The sequence below is a fragment of the Hyalella azteca genome, unplaced genomic scaffold, assembly GCF_000764305.2.
Source record: "Hyalella azteca isolate HAZT.00-mixed unplaced genomic scaffold, Hazt_2.0.2 contig4316, whole genome shotgun sequence".
Lineage (NCBI taxonomy): Eukaryota > Metazoa > Arthropoda > Malacostraca > Amphipoda > Hyalellidae > Hyalella > Hyalella azteca.
Window position 1 is genome coordinate 71676 of NW_025934536.1, and position 18902 is coordinate 90577.

The 18902-nt window shown below is 39.0% G+C and overlaps 1 protein-coding gene across 1 annotated transcript; it reads right to left on the reverse strand.

Moving 5' to 3' along the window:
• Positions 1-4323: 4323 nt before the first annotated feature.
• On the reverse strand, positions 4324-16860 carry LOC108682273 (juvenile hormone esterase). Its single transcript, XM_018171412.2, has 15 exons — positions 16741-16860; positions 16072-16445; positions 15323-15475; positions 14683-14836; positions 13866-13939; positions 13088-13196; positions 12374-12486; positions 11221-11325; positions 10505-10697; positions 9389-9484; positions 8620-8726; positions 7734-7917; positions 7015-7135; positions 5768-5972; positions 4324-5214 (listed from the first exon to the last, which is right to left on the reverse strand). Exons 2-15 carry the CDS (start codon positions 16414-16416, stop codon positions 4993-4995), a joined length of 2181 nt encoding a protein of 726 aa, XP_018026901.1. The 5' UTR covers positions 16417-16445; positions 16741-16860; the 3' UTR covers positions 4324-4992.
• Positions 16861-18902: the final 2042 nt, after the last annotated feature.

Below are 18902 nucleotides of genomic sequence, written 5' to 3' on the forward strand. Positions count from 1 at the left end.
AAGAGTTGGTAGAAGTAAGCACCTTGTTGGGCTTGCGAATGGAAATTATTAATGCTGTCTTCCACTCGTGTGGAACTGTCTCAGACTCAAAGCTCTTATTAAAGAGCCTCAGCAACCATAACTTATAGTCAGGAGGAAGGTGAGAGATGTTTGTTATGTATGCAATCAAGACCAGGAGATGTATTCTTAAGATAAGTCAGGCATGTTTCAAATTCATACAGTGTGAATGGGTCATTGAGAGGAGAACAAAGATCAGTATTTAAAGCAAGAGCCAGAGGGAGTATAATATGGTTAGGATAAGGTGAGGGGGTTGGTGAGGAGAGTACCTGGCTCATAATGTTCTGCCAAGGCTTCCACCTTGGAAGCAGGGTCAGAGAGAATTAAATTAGACTTCAGAAAAGGTTGTGACTTGCGTGTAAATGGAGTCTGGAGTTTTCTTATCCTATTCCACAAAATGGTAATTGAGGTGTCAGAGGTTATGCTGTTACAAAACTTCTTCCATGAGGCCTTGTTGGCTGCCTTAACCTCCCACTTGACTTTAGCCTGGGAATGCTTGAAATTATTAAGATTTTCCTGTGAAGGCTGGGAAATAAGTAGTGCCTTTGCTGCTCTACTTGTACTAACTGCCTCAGCACATGCTTGGGTCCAGACCTTATTATATTTGGCAGTTATGACATCTTTGCTTTGTGGGAATGCTTCAGTGCTAGCTGAGACTATATTTTGCACAAAGCTCTTAAGACTAAAAGGGAAGATCATTATTAGCCTGAGGCAGTGCAGAATACCAGGTTGCCCAGGATACTGCTTCAAACAACCATGCAGGACGGTGCCTGTACTGGATAGTGGTAGGTTCCACTCCGACAGAGGTGAGGACAGGGTAATGGTCACTGCCCATGTCAGGTTCAGTAGAGGTAAAGGAAAGAGGCTGCAGGTTTGATGAAATGACAGTAAGATCGAGAGTAGAGAATGAGTTATGATAGGTATTGAAATATGTGGGCAGTTCTGGAGGTGTAAGTAGGGCTAGCATTGGGTTATGAAGTAGGACCTCCATCAAGTTTATACCAGTAGTGTTTGGTTGGCTCCCACATGGGGTGGTGAGCATTGAAGTCTCCAACAACAATAGCTGAATGACTTATTGTTGGAAAAAGTGTTGGAATTCATTAAAAGTAATAGGTTGATTAGGATTATATATATTCAGGATAGAGATGAGTTATTCTTCAGGAACACCTTCAAACGCTGAACTTCCAGGGCACCAGCAGGGAAAGGTTGAAGAGGTATTTCAAGGAATGGGATGTCATTACAGATTAGCATGGCTAAAGCTCCAGCTCCCTGGCCTCCATCTCTATGCTTGAATACTGCTGAGTAACCTATGAAATGAGGTTCTGCATTCTGATCTAGCCATGTTTCACATAAGTAAATTACATGGGGTTTGGTAATGTATATATGCAGCTTAAATTTGCTTAATTTATTCGTTAGGCTATGGCAGTTCCATTGTTCAATTTTTATTTCTTTTTAGATGGGCATTTTAGATTATCATCCTGTGTTGATGAGCCTTTGTATTTCCCCCCTTGGTTTTTACCTCTTGCAGCATATATTTTACCATCATGAAGTGGAACAGTCAGGTTTCTTCACCATGGCATCCCTGGGCTGCAGAAACTGGCCTCCGATGGTAGGGGAGGGTTGCATAATGATAGTACTGCCATCCAACTCACATGATGATCCAAGGATGACAGAGCTGCATACCTGAGGCCAGAACTGGCAGAAACACATGCTGCTGGTCGTTTGGTAACCTTACCACTCTGTGTTGCAGTGAGCTGGGGTTTACCGAGTTGTTGGTCTTTCTTAGCAGGTACTGACCACCTATGATGGGTGACTGCTCTGGCTCAGAGTCCACTATCTCAGGGCTTGTCTCCACAGGTTCCAAGTCGCAAGGTGTAACTGCATGCAATTCAGGAGTTGGTTCATCAAAGGCTTCAGACTCGTGTAGAGGAAGAGTGGGCAGAGAGTGGGCAGATTTGTGGTTTTGAATGTCTCCTCAGCAATCCTTGTTAGTGCTTCAACAATATCAATATTGGCAGTATTGCCACACAAGCATAAAACCTTTAAAGGCAGCTCTATTAATTTTTGGAACAGAAATATCTCCACATGGAGCTGGAAGAGGCTCATGGCTGTCTTAAGTTTGGGTGGCGACTGACCTTGTTGCAGTTTCTTGGCATCGCACAAGCTCAGCTCTGTTAAATACATTACATGCATCAGAGGACTGTTGGTTTAGTTGAAGAAATCTGTAAAGGAGGATTCAGTAGTTCTGGCTGTCTCTGAGCAGCTTTAGAAGGCTGTGTCCTGTTAACCACTTTGACAGCATCTCGGTAGGACATTATTTTGACTGTCCGGGTCTGCTCAACCTGAGTCTCAAACTTCATTCGAGGGCATCCACCATAATTGGCTGTGTGAGGACCTCCACAGTTGCAGCACAGTGACTTTTTGACTGAATTACCAGCATTGGGACAATTCTTGACATTGCAGGGACCACTAGTCACTACATCCAAGTGATGATCCAACACATTGTGGTGGATTTTTACAGTCAGCCGCATTGTGACAAAAGCACTGGCATTTGAAGCATTGTCATGGCTTCCCAACATAAGTGTCTACTCTGAAGCACTGATAGCCCAGGTAGATATATGGAGGCAGAGTAACCGTGGCAAAATTGACCATGAAGCGGCTTGAACATTGCTGTTTTAGTCCTGTCCTTGCCCTTACAGATTCTTTCTACATTGGCTTCAGGGTGGCCAACAGAACTCAGCTCCGAAGAAAGATCAGCATCAGATAAATCTTCACCAAAAGGACCAATCACTCCAACACAGTGAGTTTGATTATGTGGAAGTCTGCACTTAACATTCCAGGAACCTATTTTTGTCACAGACAGGAGCTCAGGCAAACAAGTTACAGTTGCTTCCAGGATGACAACAAGAAGGTTGGGGGCTAAGTTTTTCTTAATCTGAAAAATACGGCCTGTCCAAAAGGTGAGGTGGCTAGAGCATTGCTCAGCACCAAGTCACTTGAAAAGAATTTTGAGGATGGTTGGTCATTAGAACTAGGTTCAATTATCAGTGAATTTACCACTACAGGTCTTTCAGCAATCAGCATATTCAAAGTTCTGGATCTGGGTTGTACTTTTGCTAGTAGTCACTCTTAAATTGTTGCACACTCGTGCCTTGTCACTCTTAGTAGTAGTAGTAGTAGACTAGTAGATAGAGTTAAATTAACAATTCCTGAAGTTCAATTTATATGAGCACTGAGCAGCATTAATGACTGGCTGAAACCTCTTGACTCTTCCAACCGGAGTTCCATAGGCATAGGTAGCTACCTGCAATTGACTGGAAACCCTCAAAATTGGTGTTTGTTTTCCCCTTTTTGCGTCTTTAAACAGTACTGAAGCTTGGTGCTGATGACTGTCCCGCACAGTCAACTAAACGGACTGAACCGCTAGCTAAGGGGGCTGTAGAGCCTGTAATTTGAGACAAGGCAGGAAGTTTATCACTCACTCCAGAATCCAGTGTCCACTCAGTATGATTAGCCAACTGGGACTCACACTATTGGCTATTCCTTGTTCAACCAATCAGAACCAAAATGTTCGGTTTAGGCGGCAATCGGCAGTGTTGCCACCTTAACCGAAGTGTTGAGACTGTCGAAAGTGTCGAAATTTAAAGTACTCGTCTTGTGCAAAATAAAATTGTGTCAACGACGAAAATAATATAAGAAAGTCAGGGTACATTTTTTTCATGAAAAAGGCCACAAACGGACAAAAAGGTCAAATAAATTTTCTCAGGCCAATCCACTTGAAAAATGTCACATTTGCAAAATTTGGCTTGAAAATGCCCATCTGGCAACACCGAATTTCCAGGGTGATTGTCCTGGATGATTTTGGTACTACTACCAGTATCTATTAAGAATATCGCTTTTCCGTCGGCATGATGATCAGTTTCGTGATCACGAGCAGAATGTTTTCTTACCGGTTGTCCAGGAGATAAAGGTTCCGATGCAACGCTTTCATCGTCGGAAGAGCGGGAGGACCAGGATGTATTGCCTTCTTTTTTGCGACGTTTGCCGGTTTTCATTTCGCCAGTTGTACTTACTAGCGAAGGTCCCAACTCGGTTTAATTTCAAATATCAATCTTTGATTTCCAAAGGAAGGCACTCGACACAGACGGCTGCGCACCCTGTCAGACCACCCCTGTGCATCAGATCCCAGATAATTTCGAACTACCAATTGAACTCTCTCCAAGAGTCCAGAAGTTAGGGCAGGATGGTTTCAGGAATAAAAATCGATTCTGTAATTTGGATATTATATTTCTGTAATCAATACAATAACCACTAGAGTTTTTAATGAGCAACAATCAACCGAGTCCCAGTTTAAATACGAGACTCGAGCGCCACGTTGTCGTGTGTGGTAGTTTACTATAAGGCAGCATGGTTACTAATTATACAAATTATTTCTGTAATCAATAAAATAACCACCAGAATTTTTTATGGACAATAATCAGGTTTAAATACGTGGCTCGAGCGTCACGTTGTCGTGTGAGGTGGTTTACTAAAGTCAGCATGGTTACTGATTATAAAATATTTTTGTATTTGAATATTATATTTTTGTATTCAATAAAAACGCCACCAGAGTTTTTATGAACAATAATCAAGCGGGTTTTACGAGACTCGAGCGCCACGTTGCGTGTGTGGCGGTTTACTATAAGACAGCATGGTTACTGATTATAAAATATTTCTTTTATCTGAATATTATATTTTTGTATTCAATAGAAACGTCACCAGAGTTTTTTATGGACAATAATCAGGCGGGTTTCGGTTTAAATACGGGGCTCGAGCGTCACGTTGCCGTGTGCGGTAGTTTACTATAAGGCAGCATGATTACTGAGTATAAAATATTTCTGTAATCAATAAAATAACCACCAGAGTTTTTTTTACAATAATCAGGCGGGTTTCAGTTTAAATACGGGGTTCGAGCGCCACGTTGTCGTGCGTTGTGGGCTCTCCAAGCAGCGAGTTGCGAAGTTTGGCCTCACGGCGCCTTTGCCACGCGACCGTGGCCAGCAAGGCTAACACGCAGCACGCAGCCACTACACTCATCACTCCCGTCGCCACCTTGTAACCCTGACCGTCACTGGTTGGTGAAGCGGCTGAATTTTGTGGAGACTTCGCTGCCATGGCCTGAAGAACAGCACAGATAAGTCAGAAGTTTATTTAGGAAATATTCGACCGATCTTTGACACAGAAAAAAAATTGATCGCGATTGCACAGTATCAGTCTCTGGACGAATATGGAAGAGCCGAAGGCAGCGTCTTGTGGAGATTTTGTTGCCTTGGACTGAAGGAGGGAATAGGTTAGCCAGAAGTTAATCAAGTGAAAATTCCACCTGTATTTGAAAATAAAAATAGATCGCGATTACACAGCATCAGTCTCGGGACGAATATGGAACAGCCCGATGGCCTAATTGAAAAGAACATAGGGGAAAGTTGTCGAAATCTATTTGCGGCATTTACGCTTTCGTGTCATCGATATCGGACACAAAAAACTGGGATGGTTCTATTGAAATATAAAAGAAATGTTCAATTTTTTAGTACTTTATGCAATAAAAAGTACAGGCATTGCATGATTAAGTAAGATTTGCACGAACAATTTTACATTCATTGCAATATATTGGTTACTTCTCGTCCGGACGCTGATTTTTTTCAGTGGTTTTAAATGGACAACTTTAACCCACCAATGCCAACGCATGATGATCAGCTGCCTTAGTCGTGTTGTAGCCGTACTGGTTGTAGTTCCAGCGCGTGACGAAGTCGTACAGCAAGCTCATGTTGTCGCTGATCATAAGGAACTGCTCTTCATCAATGGTGAACGCCTCCCATTTGGGCGTAAATTCCGTCCACTGACCAGGATTACCGCTTTCTTCTTCAGGGGTGGGGTTCCTGAAAATAATGCCGGACCTCTAGTTTAACAGTGAGCAATTTTAGGGTTAGGCAGACTACGAATCTCTAGTTCAACAGTAATCAAAAGAACGGCTTAGAGCATGTTGGACCTCTGATCCAAATAAACTGATCACGGGATTGATATGGCCTTCCTGTTTACTTATCTTAAGAATTTGAGGCAGTAAAGAAACTTCTGACAAGAATCAGAAAATCTCGGCACCAAAAGAGATCACGAATACTAAAAAACAAGTGTTGCAAATAAAGATTTCCAAATAGGTTAATGCGATACCTGATCTGAAGTTATAGATGCATGAAAGGCGAAGACGATTCAAATTACTTTCTTACTCTATCGGTCTGGTTTTCCAATAAATATAGTTTCATAAATATTAGATGGTTTTATGGCTAAATAAAGTCTTTTGTGAGTTTTGGGTCTAATTAGTCTGTTACTATCATCATTTTGTTATCTCTTTTAGCATGCGATTATCCCGATCGTGGTGACAAACTCATCTAACGTTTGCAAGGATTACAAAAATTCTGACACTCCTAGCGCTGTTTCATGTAAACTTGTCATGTACATGGCAGATATCGTTGTCAAAAACAGTTCAGAATGACATCGCATGATGTAGAGGAGAACATGCTGAAGCCCACGAGATGTTATCACATTCCGTCGACCATAACATGTCATCATCCCCTGTTAAATATTACGAAATATGATCACATTCCTCATTGAAACATGCGATTACAGGCCGAAGACCACGAAGCCTAAACCTGAACAGTGGACGTTCCATCACATAACGCTGACTTACGCATGAAAAGAACATGCTACAGGCGACGAGATATCATTCCATGCCGTAGCTCTGAACACGCTTCAAATGCAACAGTTGTAAACCTGACTTTACAGACCCAAAACTTGAACATTTTTTCACTATGAGAGTTATACGAGTTGAGCTATTTTTGTTTGTGAAGCAAGCTGCCCTGTCGACTTATAGGCGATTGCGTGGATGAATGTATCCACAGAGTGAGCGTCATCCGTGCTACTCACCCATATTTGGCAAAGTTCGTGAAGAAGGTAGTATGCCTTCGGACCATGTTCTTCTCGCGCTCGGTGTTCAGCAACGCCGGCAGATCAAACAAGTATAGGAGGTCGTCAGCGTGACACACACCTTAGAAGAAATAAATGCACGTGATATAAAATGTACAACACCCATTTCATCCGCGTAGGCGTGGTGGAGTCGGTAAATTGAAGATCTAAAATGTTTGTCTCTAACGGTTGTTGTGGACCTTAAAGAAGATAAAAGTATCTTATACTGGTGCCTATGTAATAATCATGCTTAATTAATACAATGTTCGAAATAGCCGAGGAAAACGCTCTGAACGGCGTTCTTATGACCGGCCACCTCGCGGAAAAAACATTTCAGCGTTTTTCTGCAGTTGTGCGGGTTTCTGATGTTAAAAGGTTGCAAATATGTGACACGTACCGGCCAGTCACTAAAATGCCGGTAAAACCGTTTTACGTTGATTTTTCGAACAGTATATAACATCAAACGACACGAGACGATAAGTAACTGGAAGGCATGCTACTTCGAAAGCAGAAGTGTTAGAAGTAAGTTACTCAAACAAACATAAACATAAATTTCTTTCCTTCTACCGCAGTTTTTCTAAGCTCTTGGCACATGAGGTGCTTAAATTTCAGATGTGATCTTATGTGTCCCAGAAATGCATTCTATGGATAAGTTACTGGCTTATTGTGTAATAAACTACCTCCTTCAATTGGAATATCATTGTCACTGATGAAGATCCAGTCGAACAGTGAGTTTTTGGACTCGAACTCGAATGAGTAGAAGAAAATGGGCGCTTCTGCGGTGACTCCATCATCATCGTTGACTTTCTTCATCTCGTGGGCCAATGTCCACATGCCAGACTTGAGGAACATCATCCCGCTCAGCTGATCAATATAATAATATATTATTATATCAATAATATTATAATATAATGCGCAAATTCAATATCTAGGTTTTAATTTGATGTCCGACAAAACTTATGTAAGATTATAAATTCGTCATCTGTTACATGAGAGCAATTTGTTAATAGTGACATAATATAAAGTTACGTTAAACAATGATGACGATCGGAACATTTAGAAAAAATTACATAAGTGTTTACACATTAGCACGAAAACGTTAATACATTCATACCCACCGTCATAAAATAAGTAAATAGCATATATTCAAATTTACTAGGAGAGTTTCAATAGAACCCAATTGGTTATTTACAAGGCAAAAATGCCACACATTTTTCACACTTTTGTGGGAAATCCTCACTTAGGAGAGTTATGCCTGTGCAATAAAGTGAAATAATAAACAAGTTTTTCTGAAATTCGATATCCAATTATAATTATTTTTTGTCGACACCTGCCAAATGAATGCAATTAAAAAAAATTTAAAACAAACAATGAATCTACTTGCGCCAACTCTAGACATTGTATTTTTTGAAAAAATCTTTATAATACGTTTCATTTGGCCAGTTTCAACATTAAAAATCCTAATCAAATTGCAAATTTCAAAAATAGTGATTTTTAGCGGTAATTTATGACAAAAAGTTGGCTCATTCAAAGAATAATCCTACTTAATTGTCTGTGTGTACTCACGTCCACAATTCCTCCGACCATCGTGTCCCAGTCCCCCAGGGGCACGTCTTTGGGCATGAAGCCCAGCCGGAAGGAGTTGGGGGCAGCGTTGGTGACGTCATTAATTCCTGGCAGATTGGGAATAGGATATAATCACTCAAAGAAATGAGTACGGCCTTGTCCATAAACAGCGCACTCTTTGCCATGATATAGGTCATCTTGACGCAGTTTGACCAAGTGACGTCATTAGTTCCTGGCAGGTTGGGAATAGGTTATAATCACTCAAAGAAATGAGTACGGCCTTGTCCATATAAACAGCGCACTCTTTGCCATGATATAGGTCATCTTGACGCAGTTTGACCAGGCAATGAGCAACGTGCAGAAAGTGTGTCCAAATTTAAAAATATGGCATTTTTTTCTACGTGATTAAGCGTCTTCTAACAAACATCAATGTAATCATGCATGTAATGCAAGTTTTTTAAAGTTAATATTATTTCGGGCACGATCTCGTACAAAAGAGATTGTGAATATTTATTGTAAGCATCCTACATTATTATAAATTGCCAAATTCAGCCAGATAATAAAACATTACGAGCTTTATATTTTATAAATTATAAATGGAATTTATATTTATAAATTCTTATGTCAAAACACTTTCTTGATAGAGCATCTTTTTAAAAATAGTCAGATAAAAATGAATTATTGCTTCCGTTACGACAGTGCTTATCGTATTTAAGTTTAGGCTTATGTTTTTAAATGTCACTGTATTTCAACCTAAAAAATCACTTACCGAACGCTATGGCGATCAAGGGGAACATGTCGTTCTTGAGGAACTCCGCATCGTCGGTGGTGTGGTTGTTAGGTAGCATGTAGCCTTCGTACATCACTGTAATCATGTGATAGTAGTCGTTCAAATCACTATCAATATGCAATAATGATTAATAGCGAAAAATGTGCCCAATACATCATGTCGAAAAGGAGCTAATTCAAGATTTGTAGCTGAAAATTAACTTGCTACTCCTACAGACAAAACTTTATTTCTGTTTGGTGTAATATTGTAGCATTATTTTTATGGTGCGTGTAAATGTACTTATATTGACTTTCATTTCAAATTCACAAATTAACCAAAAATATTTATTCACAGGATTGGTAAAACCTGAAATGCATTCTAAAATCAATTGATATGAAATATTCCAAAATGAATTACATTGGGATGGGTGAAATATTCCTTCCATTGAGATATATTTTCGGAACCCAAATATACATTCATGAAAATAAAATGACATCTCTGAATATAAGATCCGTCCTGATCGTTCACCCCGTTCTGTCCCTGACCTTCGTTCGTCGCCACCGGTGAAAATACTCGCGTCCTGCGACGAGGGATCCTTCGTCCCGGCCTTTTTTCGTTAACATTGAAAATACTCTCGTCCTACGACGAGGGATCCTTCGTACCAGCCTGCCCCTGACCTTCGTTCGTCGCCACCGGTGAAAATTAATTGCCAATTGTGAATGTGAATTTATTGCTAATTGTTTGTACCTGTGTTTTAGGTTTTGAACTGATGATGGAGCTGGTCTCCGAAACGTTTTCCCTTTTAAGAAATGGTGAATTTTCTGGTTATTTTCTTTGCTTTTAAATTTTTGATAAACTTGCGATTTAAGCAGTCAAGTGATTTTAATACTCAGGTCCTGCGACGAGGGATCCTTCGTACCAACCTGCCCCTGACCTTCGTTCGTCTCCAACAGTGAAAATACTAACGTCCTGCGACGAGGGATCCTTCGTACCAGCCTGCCCCTGACCTTCGTTCGTCTATCCCCAACAATTAAAATCCTCACATCCTGCGACGAGGGATCCTTCGTACCAGCCTGCCCCTGACCTTCGTTCGTCTCCAACAATGAAAATACTCACGTCCTGCGACGAGGGATCCTTCGTCTCTAACAGATCCTGTCATGGTGGGCACGTGTAGATAACGCCCGGACTTTAGCAGGTCGATGGGTTGCTCAGGAATGACGATCTCGAGTCCATCAACATCGCTGACTTCGGTCTGAACAACGGGCACCTGACCGATGAAGCCCAGGCCCCCGTTCCTTCGGTCCTTACTCTGCACGGATGGTTTAAGCATATATAATATGACAATTATGCCAGTTATGAAATATAAATTCCCTTATTTTTCATATAAGAGAAAACGATTCGGACAAACTTTTTCATCTTAATAAAAAATCAGAAACAAAAAGTTCATGTGATACCTTCATAGGGTTTATGAAATTGAGGCTTCTTCAGCAAAATGCTTTCAATGAATTCGCTCCAAATGGAATATTTTTTAATGTCATGACTTTATTTTGGAAACTATATGGTTCTGTGCAACCTTAAATGATTTTTACCATACATTAACAAACCACAATGGAGCTCGAAGTGCACTGTTTAAAAATAGACTTATACTCAAGTCATAAAAGTTTTCATACGTGCGCTAACTTTCTATTTTCTCTCAATAATCTATCCAACCTTGTCAAGACATCCTGAGTGATATACAAACCGATTCATTTCGCTACTGTCAATTGAGTCCATAAGAAGTATTGTTGAATCAATTTCATTCAATGAATGAAAATAAGTCTTAACAAACTTACGTAGACTCTCAAAGAAGCCCAGACGACGTCATCCAAAGGTAGCTCCACCATGCAGGCAACCATTTCAGCTTCCGTTGCATTCGTCGAGCAGCCAGTTTCTGCTACCTGCCCTCAGAACAAACATTAATTTAACGAACTCCGAGCAAGTGAATCTAATTAAGTGCGAAGCCTTTTTCATTGGCTTCACTAAGGTTTCGTTGGCTTACTGCTAAGGGTTTTAAGGTTAGGCAAGATTTATTATGTACAGTGAGCAGCCCGCTCCCACTGATGGTTGATAGATTGGGATATACCAAATCCAAGGAAAATGGCACATGTAAAAACATAAGATCTGAATTCAAGATCCGTGTTCTTCAAGGATTATTGGATTAATAATCGAAGAATCAATTAATAATTTTAAATATTTTTTTTGAAAATCTTAGGAGTTTAAAGCAAAAAATATTTTTGCTTTAAATCCTTTAGGAGTTTAAAGCAATCTTTTTTGAGGAGTTTAAGGCCAAAATTATTCTTTATCAACTACTTCGGCTCATTTCGAGCGGATGATTTTAATATATCATTATGCAACCTAACGCTTGCGCGAGTTTGATAATCCCTGAGATTTAAGAACTCTTTATCAAATAACCCAAACTGCTACACTCAGAATTTCAAAGATAAAGGAATATAAATTGAAGAAATACTCATTAGGACTTTCAATTCTTTCTGAATATTTGACCCTCTACCGCCGTGTGTCACTCTGATGGAACATAACTTTCAACTTGAATTATACGTTAACTATTGAGTGTAGCAACCTGAGGACGTTTGTACGCAACAGAGAACATTTCAAAGTTGTACGTGGCGGCAACCATCAGTGCAAGTCAATTAGCGCTCACTAGAACGTATCCTTTTTGGGAAGTAGGCTTGTGACAATATTGCTCCGGTTACTCATGTCAGGCGGTAGAGGGTTAAGCCAGCGTTCTCGATCAAATGAGCGCTCACTAGAACGTATCCTTTTTGGGAAGTAGGCTTGTGACAATATTGCTCAGGTTACTCTCATGTCAGGCGGTAGAGGGTTAATCCCACTTCTAATACTGTAGGGTAAAACTCTACAGCATTAGGGTAAAACTCTACAGTTTGATGTAGGGTAAAACTCTACATCTAAAAAATGTTGATGGTCTACCTGCGTTCTGAAAGAATTGTAAGGGTCATGTTCGATGGTCCAATACTCTAGCGCTGAGCCGCTCATGGGCGCAAAGCGGTGAGCCAGAGCCTTCCCGTTATTTTGTTCCGCAGCTGAAAAGAATTATTGAAAAAATTATTAATCTTGTTTGTGGTAACATATGAACTCTAAAGTATGCTCAAAAATTTGCTCAAGGTTTTGGACTTACTGAGGTCGATTGCTTTTGCAAGCGTAAAAAACAGCAAACGTATAAAATACTCTTCGACTTTGATGCTAACCCAAGCTGTTTCGATACCCGCACTGAAATCTATGGACAATGTTAGATGGGTTTATCCAGTACTTTGCTTAAAATTGGATTTTCTTTAGAAGATATCTTGTGAAGATAAGAAAATCAACACAAATTTTCAAGAGTCAAGGTTGAATCTTTCAAACTTCGTTGCGAAACTGCATGCGGTTAGCAACGCTGTTGCTTTCCGCAAAAATGGATCTGCCACTCACTCTCTTTAAGACCCATTTGCTGTCTGTAAGATTCACCTACCGTCTGTAAGACTCACTTGCTGTCTTTAAGACCCATTTGCTGTCTGTAAGACTCACCTACCGTCTGTAAGACTCACTTGCTGGCTGCAAGACTCCCTTGTCATCCGTAAGACTCACATCTTGTCTGTAAGACCCACTTGCCGTCAGCATTTATATTTTTAACCCTAATTAAATCACCTAATAAAGGACTCAGTTGCAGGAGGGATGTGCTGGCACCACCTGCACTCTGCCCGAATACCGTCACCAGGTTGGGGTTGCCTCCGAAATAAGAGATGAATTTTTGTACCTGTCAACCGAGTTAGGTTATTATTTAGGGAATAATAATAATACTGTCACTTTCACCAGGTCAGTGACAGAATAATACCGTTACCTGGTTGGGGTTGCCTCCGAAATAAGAGATGAATTTTTGTACCTGTCAACCGAGTTAGGCTATTATTTAGGGAATTATATCATGAAAATTCCCGAAAATATTGTTTATATAATAATGATTTTTTATAAAATACATACCCTGGTAAACTAGAATATAATTTAAACAAAGTTCGCTGCAACAACTTTTATTGTAAATTAAAGTTTTCTATAAATAATTTTCCAATAAACTTTAATCCTTTAACCGGAATTATGTATCTAAGCATGCCTGTTAATCTGCTGGAATGTGTTTACCGTGGGTCGGCCTTCAATATTTATTATCTTGTGTACTGCTCAGAGAATCAATACAAGCACATACAGGGAAATAAAATTGTCAGAAACGTGAGAAAATTTCAACCAGAATTTCAAACTGTGCTTGAGGTATACACCATTAAACTTGTGCACTGTACAGATAACAACAAAATGTCGTTTCTCGCCTTAATGTTCTTAAATTAAATGCCACCGGTGCTTTCAAAAAATATTTGTGTTGTGAAATATACAGCCTTTTTTTTAAATATACAGATTTTTCCGCTACAACTGCTTCGCTTACCCAGCGCAGGGCTACGATCTGGTCATGTAGACCCATGTTTCCCGGAGCATCTTCAGTGCCCGAGTAGAGGAAGCCTGCGGGCAAAATACCTCATTAGAATCACTGTTATATTTAGCCTACATTTATGTACACTGGCTTTTATGAGGTTATGTCCAATAACGATGTTCAATCATTTTCTATTATTTAACAATTGAAACCGATGATAGGTTTATCCAATACATCCATTAAAACTCGAACCCAATTTAGAATGAGTTTAAGAGCATTAATTCATACATTATTTAATCAGCGTTTCAGTTTCTGATTGAAAAATCTAACGTTATAATTGGCCTAAAATTATCACTATAACTATTCGAATAATAGAGTATATTCCGATGTTTTTCATTATTTTTAAGCTAAAGTGATTAATATTAATGAAGTCAAAAATTTGTTACAAAATTATTCATTTATGAAAAATTAATCTTTTAATTTCTAAGCCTTCATAGCTGCAATATTTTGCTGTCAGAGAACAATAATTGAATGCATATATCAGTGCTTGGGCACCGCTTGCTTTTTTCACTTGGTTTTTCACCAAAAAGTAATTTAAAGTACAGCGCTAACTTATGCCTCCAGTAGTAGTTTTGTTATTAATATTTACTATTGTTATCTTGTGATATGCTAGAAGGGGCGATTCGATCATATTTAAATGCATTCGCCACTTCAAATAATTCATATAGTTTTGATGAAGCGACAATCAAAAATAGAATTATTCTATTCCCATTGTCCTGTTTCCATGTATTTTGATTTTTCATGGTAAATATTACAGTTTGTTTGCACTCACCCAAAGTTCCGAGTCGGTACTGCACAACAGCAACTACGACGTCTTTGTCGAGGAGTTTGGATGGCATGTAGAGCGTCGCGTCGCCGGACATGTACGCTCCTCCGTGGATAAAGAACATCACCGGCAGAGCTGCAGACTCTGCGTCGCTGAAGTTCTGCTCAAAATCAAGCTTGTTATTTTGAGTAGTATTACATCAAAATTTGAAACAAATAAAGTATTTAATGTTTCTGATTTAATCATTGTTGAAACTATTATCTCGAAAAATGCTTTCATTTGTTAACAGATATGGTTGTGTTTGTCGAGTCATACCGCGAAAGTTTTGAACAAGAAGTCGACAAATCTCACAGAATATATCGAAATATATTTTAATGAAAGCCACTCCTCAGTTATTCTCCATTAACCTCCAGCATGAATCGTATGGGAATAATTCTCATAAAAAAACATTACTTGCATAATAATGTAATAATTAATGTTTTTGCATTGTAATAATCTCATTAATAAATGATAATTGACGCTGATGGAGGAGGTTCACACTGAAATGTAAACTGTTTGCGATCAGAATAGGGGAAATATTTGTGTTGTAAATATCAATAGAACACACAAAGTAAACAACTTAGAACTATAACTTAACATAACTGACATTGAGGGGAGAGTAAACGCTGACGTGGAGGCAGTCTTCGCTGCCAGCAATGACAGGAGCGACGAGGGACTTCTGAGGGCAGCGGTCCCTGAAGGCTGTAGCGTCGTAGTCTGAACCATCGCTGGTCAGCGGCTCTTCGTAAAGCTCCGAGTACTGTACACATCAGTAAACTTATAAGTCATTAATACTCCTAAACTTATCAGTGATTCATAATCATATTAAACTCATACTCGTAAACTTATCAGTAATTCATGGTCTTAGTAAACTCATACTCGTAAAATTATCAGTCATTCATACTCATAAACTTATCATTCATTAATACTCATAGTAAACTCGTACTCATAAACTTAACAGTAATTCATGGTCATAGTAAACTCATACACGTAAATATCAGTCATTCATACTCATATTAAACTCATACTCGTAAATATCAGTCATTTATACTCATAGTAAACTCATACTCATAAACTTATCAGTCGTTCATACTCATAGTAAACTCATACTAATAAACTTATCAATCATTCATACTCATAGTAAACTCATCCACATAAACTTTTTAGATTTTATTTAGCATAGATTTTTTTTAAGGTTTGTTTTTTTTTTTTTTTTATTTATCCGATTTTATTTATCATAAAAGATGCAACAGAGCTGTAAATAGACATTGAGGAAAAAGACATGTACCAGTAACCACTATAATTTGTCCGTTTAAAACGTAGTCGCTGAAAGTCTCACTCCAGATATATTCTTACACTGAACCTTGCAGGCTGTGCAGCATATCTGATACTGTGGAAGGCGCTGAAGGGCCTGTCGAAGAACGTGGTCAGAACCCGTCCTCTGATGGGACCCAGCACTCCTGCAGTCACTAGCGGCGCCTCATCGATGGCCAGCGGCGTTTCATCGATGGCCTCCTCAGCCTCATGATCGGATCCTTTGAGTGATGTTGCCCTGTGAGCCGTCAGAGGATGGCGACTGTGAAGATAACGGACTGGATCGTTTACTTTAAAGTGCAAGTCATCCAGGCTGATGGCTGTGTTGAGAAGAACGCAACTCACGGCTACGAGTTGAAGCATCAAACGAAACTTCATCCCGCCCATCCTATTGTACGATGACCGCGAACAGCAACCTGCGTGATCACATAGAGAAGCACTATAAGATTTACCACCTCTAAAACGATTGCGAATTTTCTTCTTAAAATTCTCAAATTTCTTCTTAAAATTAATCCACTGCCAAACCTGACCTACCGACGTACTTTATTATATTATTTCATCAATATGGATGTGCAAATGGACATCGCGTCCAATATAACCAAGATGGCAATAGCTTCAGAGTGCTTTGAATACCCTAAAGAAGCAAGCATTAGATGCTAACAGTAGTAATTGCTGACATTATAACAAGTCAAAAATAACATAAGTACTTACTTTTTACTATATATCAGTATTCTTACTCTCCGTATTTATAGAATCGAGACGATTTTGCTGAATAAATGACTCACTGTCTCACTGAAGGGTCAATGCTGAACACTAAAAGATGTTTTTCAGATCCTCAGCCAAAAACTTGGCCTTGCCAAGCTTGCTGATCTCCGTAGGACTTATCATCACATGCTGATAAGATTACCTCGTAAGCACCTACACTAAAAACAGTAATTAACCTTACCTTCTAATGCGTAATTAGAAGAGACTTCATGGCCGTTACTAAGCGATTCTAGCAATTATATTATGCGTTTAAATGTGGTTATCATAGAAATAAGATTATCAATGTACTAAAGAAAGAGGTAGGGAAAGTAGACTCCTAAACCGAAGAGGTAGTTCGAAAGGAAGTGTATTATTCGGCCGCTGCATTGCTGCAAGTTACACTTATATTTTTTCCAGTTCTTCGATGATTAAAAATTTCTCTTCCAAAAGCCACCGACTAAAAATGTTGGTTAGGAAGGAAAGCGTTGACTAGGAGCTGTCGACTTCTTTTATTTTGATCAAACTGCGCAACTGTTAGCTATTAAAAAAATTCACTTAGAAAATCTTTTTTTAAATTCAAACATCGGTGAAATTTATCACCGCTCCGCTGCCTATAAAGCCAGTTTTTGGTTGCCGGTATACCGCAATATCTCGGTTTTCTGATACATCGTAGTAGTGATCAATACTTCGTATGCTTCTAAATCATGTGATTCTGAAATTATGTATTTATACCATGTAAATGATTAATGAATATTTGCATTATACCATTAGAACTGATTTGACATTTCCATAACGACAAAGATCATTTGATGTCATGTAAAAATTATTTGATTAGTGGAATTTGGGTATTTAGATTTAATAGCGCATTGATGAAATTATTGTTGAATTTAAACTACGAATAACAATAAATGTGGCTGCATTGACACACAATATAATCAATCAATCTCTGACGAGCAAGGGGGACAGAAACATAATACAAAATTATCAAACAAATTATTTGAAAAAGAAGGAAAATATATTCATTTGATAGTATATGTAGGCCCTGATTTTGAAGTTCCTGTATTAGTGGATTAGCGGCTAAAATTTCTTTGTTCAAAATAATTCTTATCCATTCACCTGTTCTAATTGATGACCTGGGCATCGAGCTGACGAATTTCTTCACCTTTCTCGTCATTTGAGAAGACCATGCAGCGCACGGTAGCCTGATGAGGCCCTGGTCAATCCAAAAATTTTTTTAACGTTTATTATTTATTTTCATTTTTTCTTATGGGCGATTTCTTCATAATATTCATTTTCTCATCTGATATTTCCCAACAACATTAAATGATATTTTGTTTTGGCAGAGAATTTTCCAAGCCTGCGACTTTGGGTAGGGTGGCCCAGTGGTTACAGTTCAGAGTACCAAGATTGGAGCAGAGAGGCGCGGGTTCGATCCCAGATACCTGCGACAGTTTCTGGTCAGAATCGGCAAGGATGCCGGACGGCTAAGCAAAGAAAAATAGTAGCAATGAGTTACGTGTTCGAGACCGTAACAAGCTGGAAATGTTCTGCGACAGGCCTACGGCCTATAATACCCTCTAACCGCTATTTCATTTATTTTTTATTCAGAGCGCATGTAACATACGAACCTCTCTGCACGGCATTCCAAGTATGCAGGGTTGAAAAAAAAATTTTAGCCAAATTTCATGATTTATTTTTTTTCATTTGCATTGGCCGGCCAAAATTTTCGATCGTTGTTTACCATTACTGCGTTTCGAGAATGCAAAAAATCAAAATTTAATTTCTGCATCGCAGCCTACAAATTTACTCATAAATATTTAGTTTATTTTCGGCCTATTTTTGTCTGCTGACTTGACCGGTTGTTTTGCCATCTTTCAACCCTGATTCCGAATGTAATGCATTTCTAACCGTGTTTATATTATTGGAGCAACCACATTAATTCTTTTGTTTCCTTGTCAACTCGCTCACAATTTCTTCGAGAATTTTTGTTGCCCGAAAAAAGTCTAAAATCACAAAATAAGTAATTTTTCATTGTATTGAAAATATATACATATAAATGGCAATATATGGAACTGGCTGGTCAAAATTTTTGTATTCAAATTTTGATGATATAATTACGTGGTCGACAT

What these genes read in the sequence shown, in the direction of transcription:
- LOC108682273 (XM_018171412.2), bottom strand. Translation starts at nt 16,416, where the DNA reads ATGGGCGGGATGAAGTTTCGTTTGATGCTTCAACTCGTAGCCGTGAGT. An exon ending in TGATATTCCAATTGAAGGAG is followed by an intron (nt 7,136 to 7,733) that starts GTAGTTTATTAC and finishes ATTTCTTCTAAG; the next exon opens with GTGTGTGTCACGCTGACGAC. An exon ending in ACGAACTTTGCCAAATATGG is followed by an intron (nt 5,973 to 7,014) that starts GTGAGTAGCACG and finishes CATTATTTTCAG; the next exon opens with GAACCCCACCCCTGAAGAAG.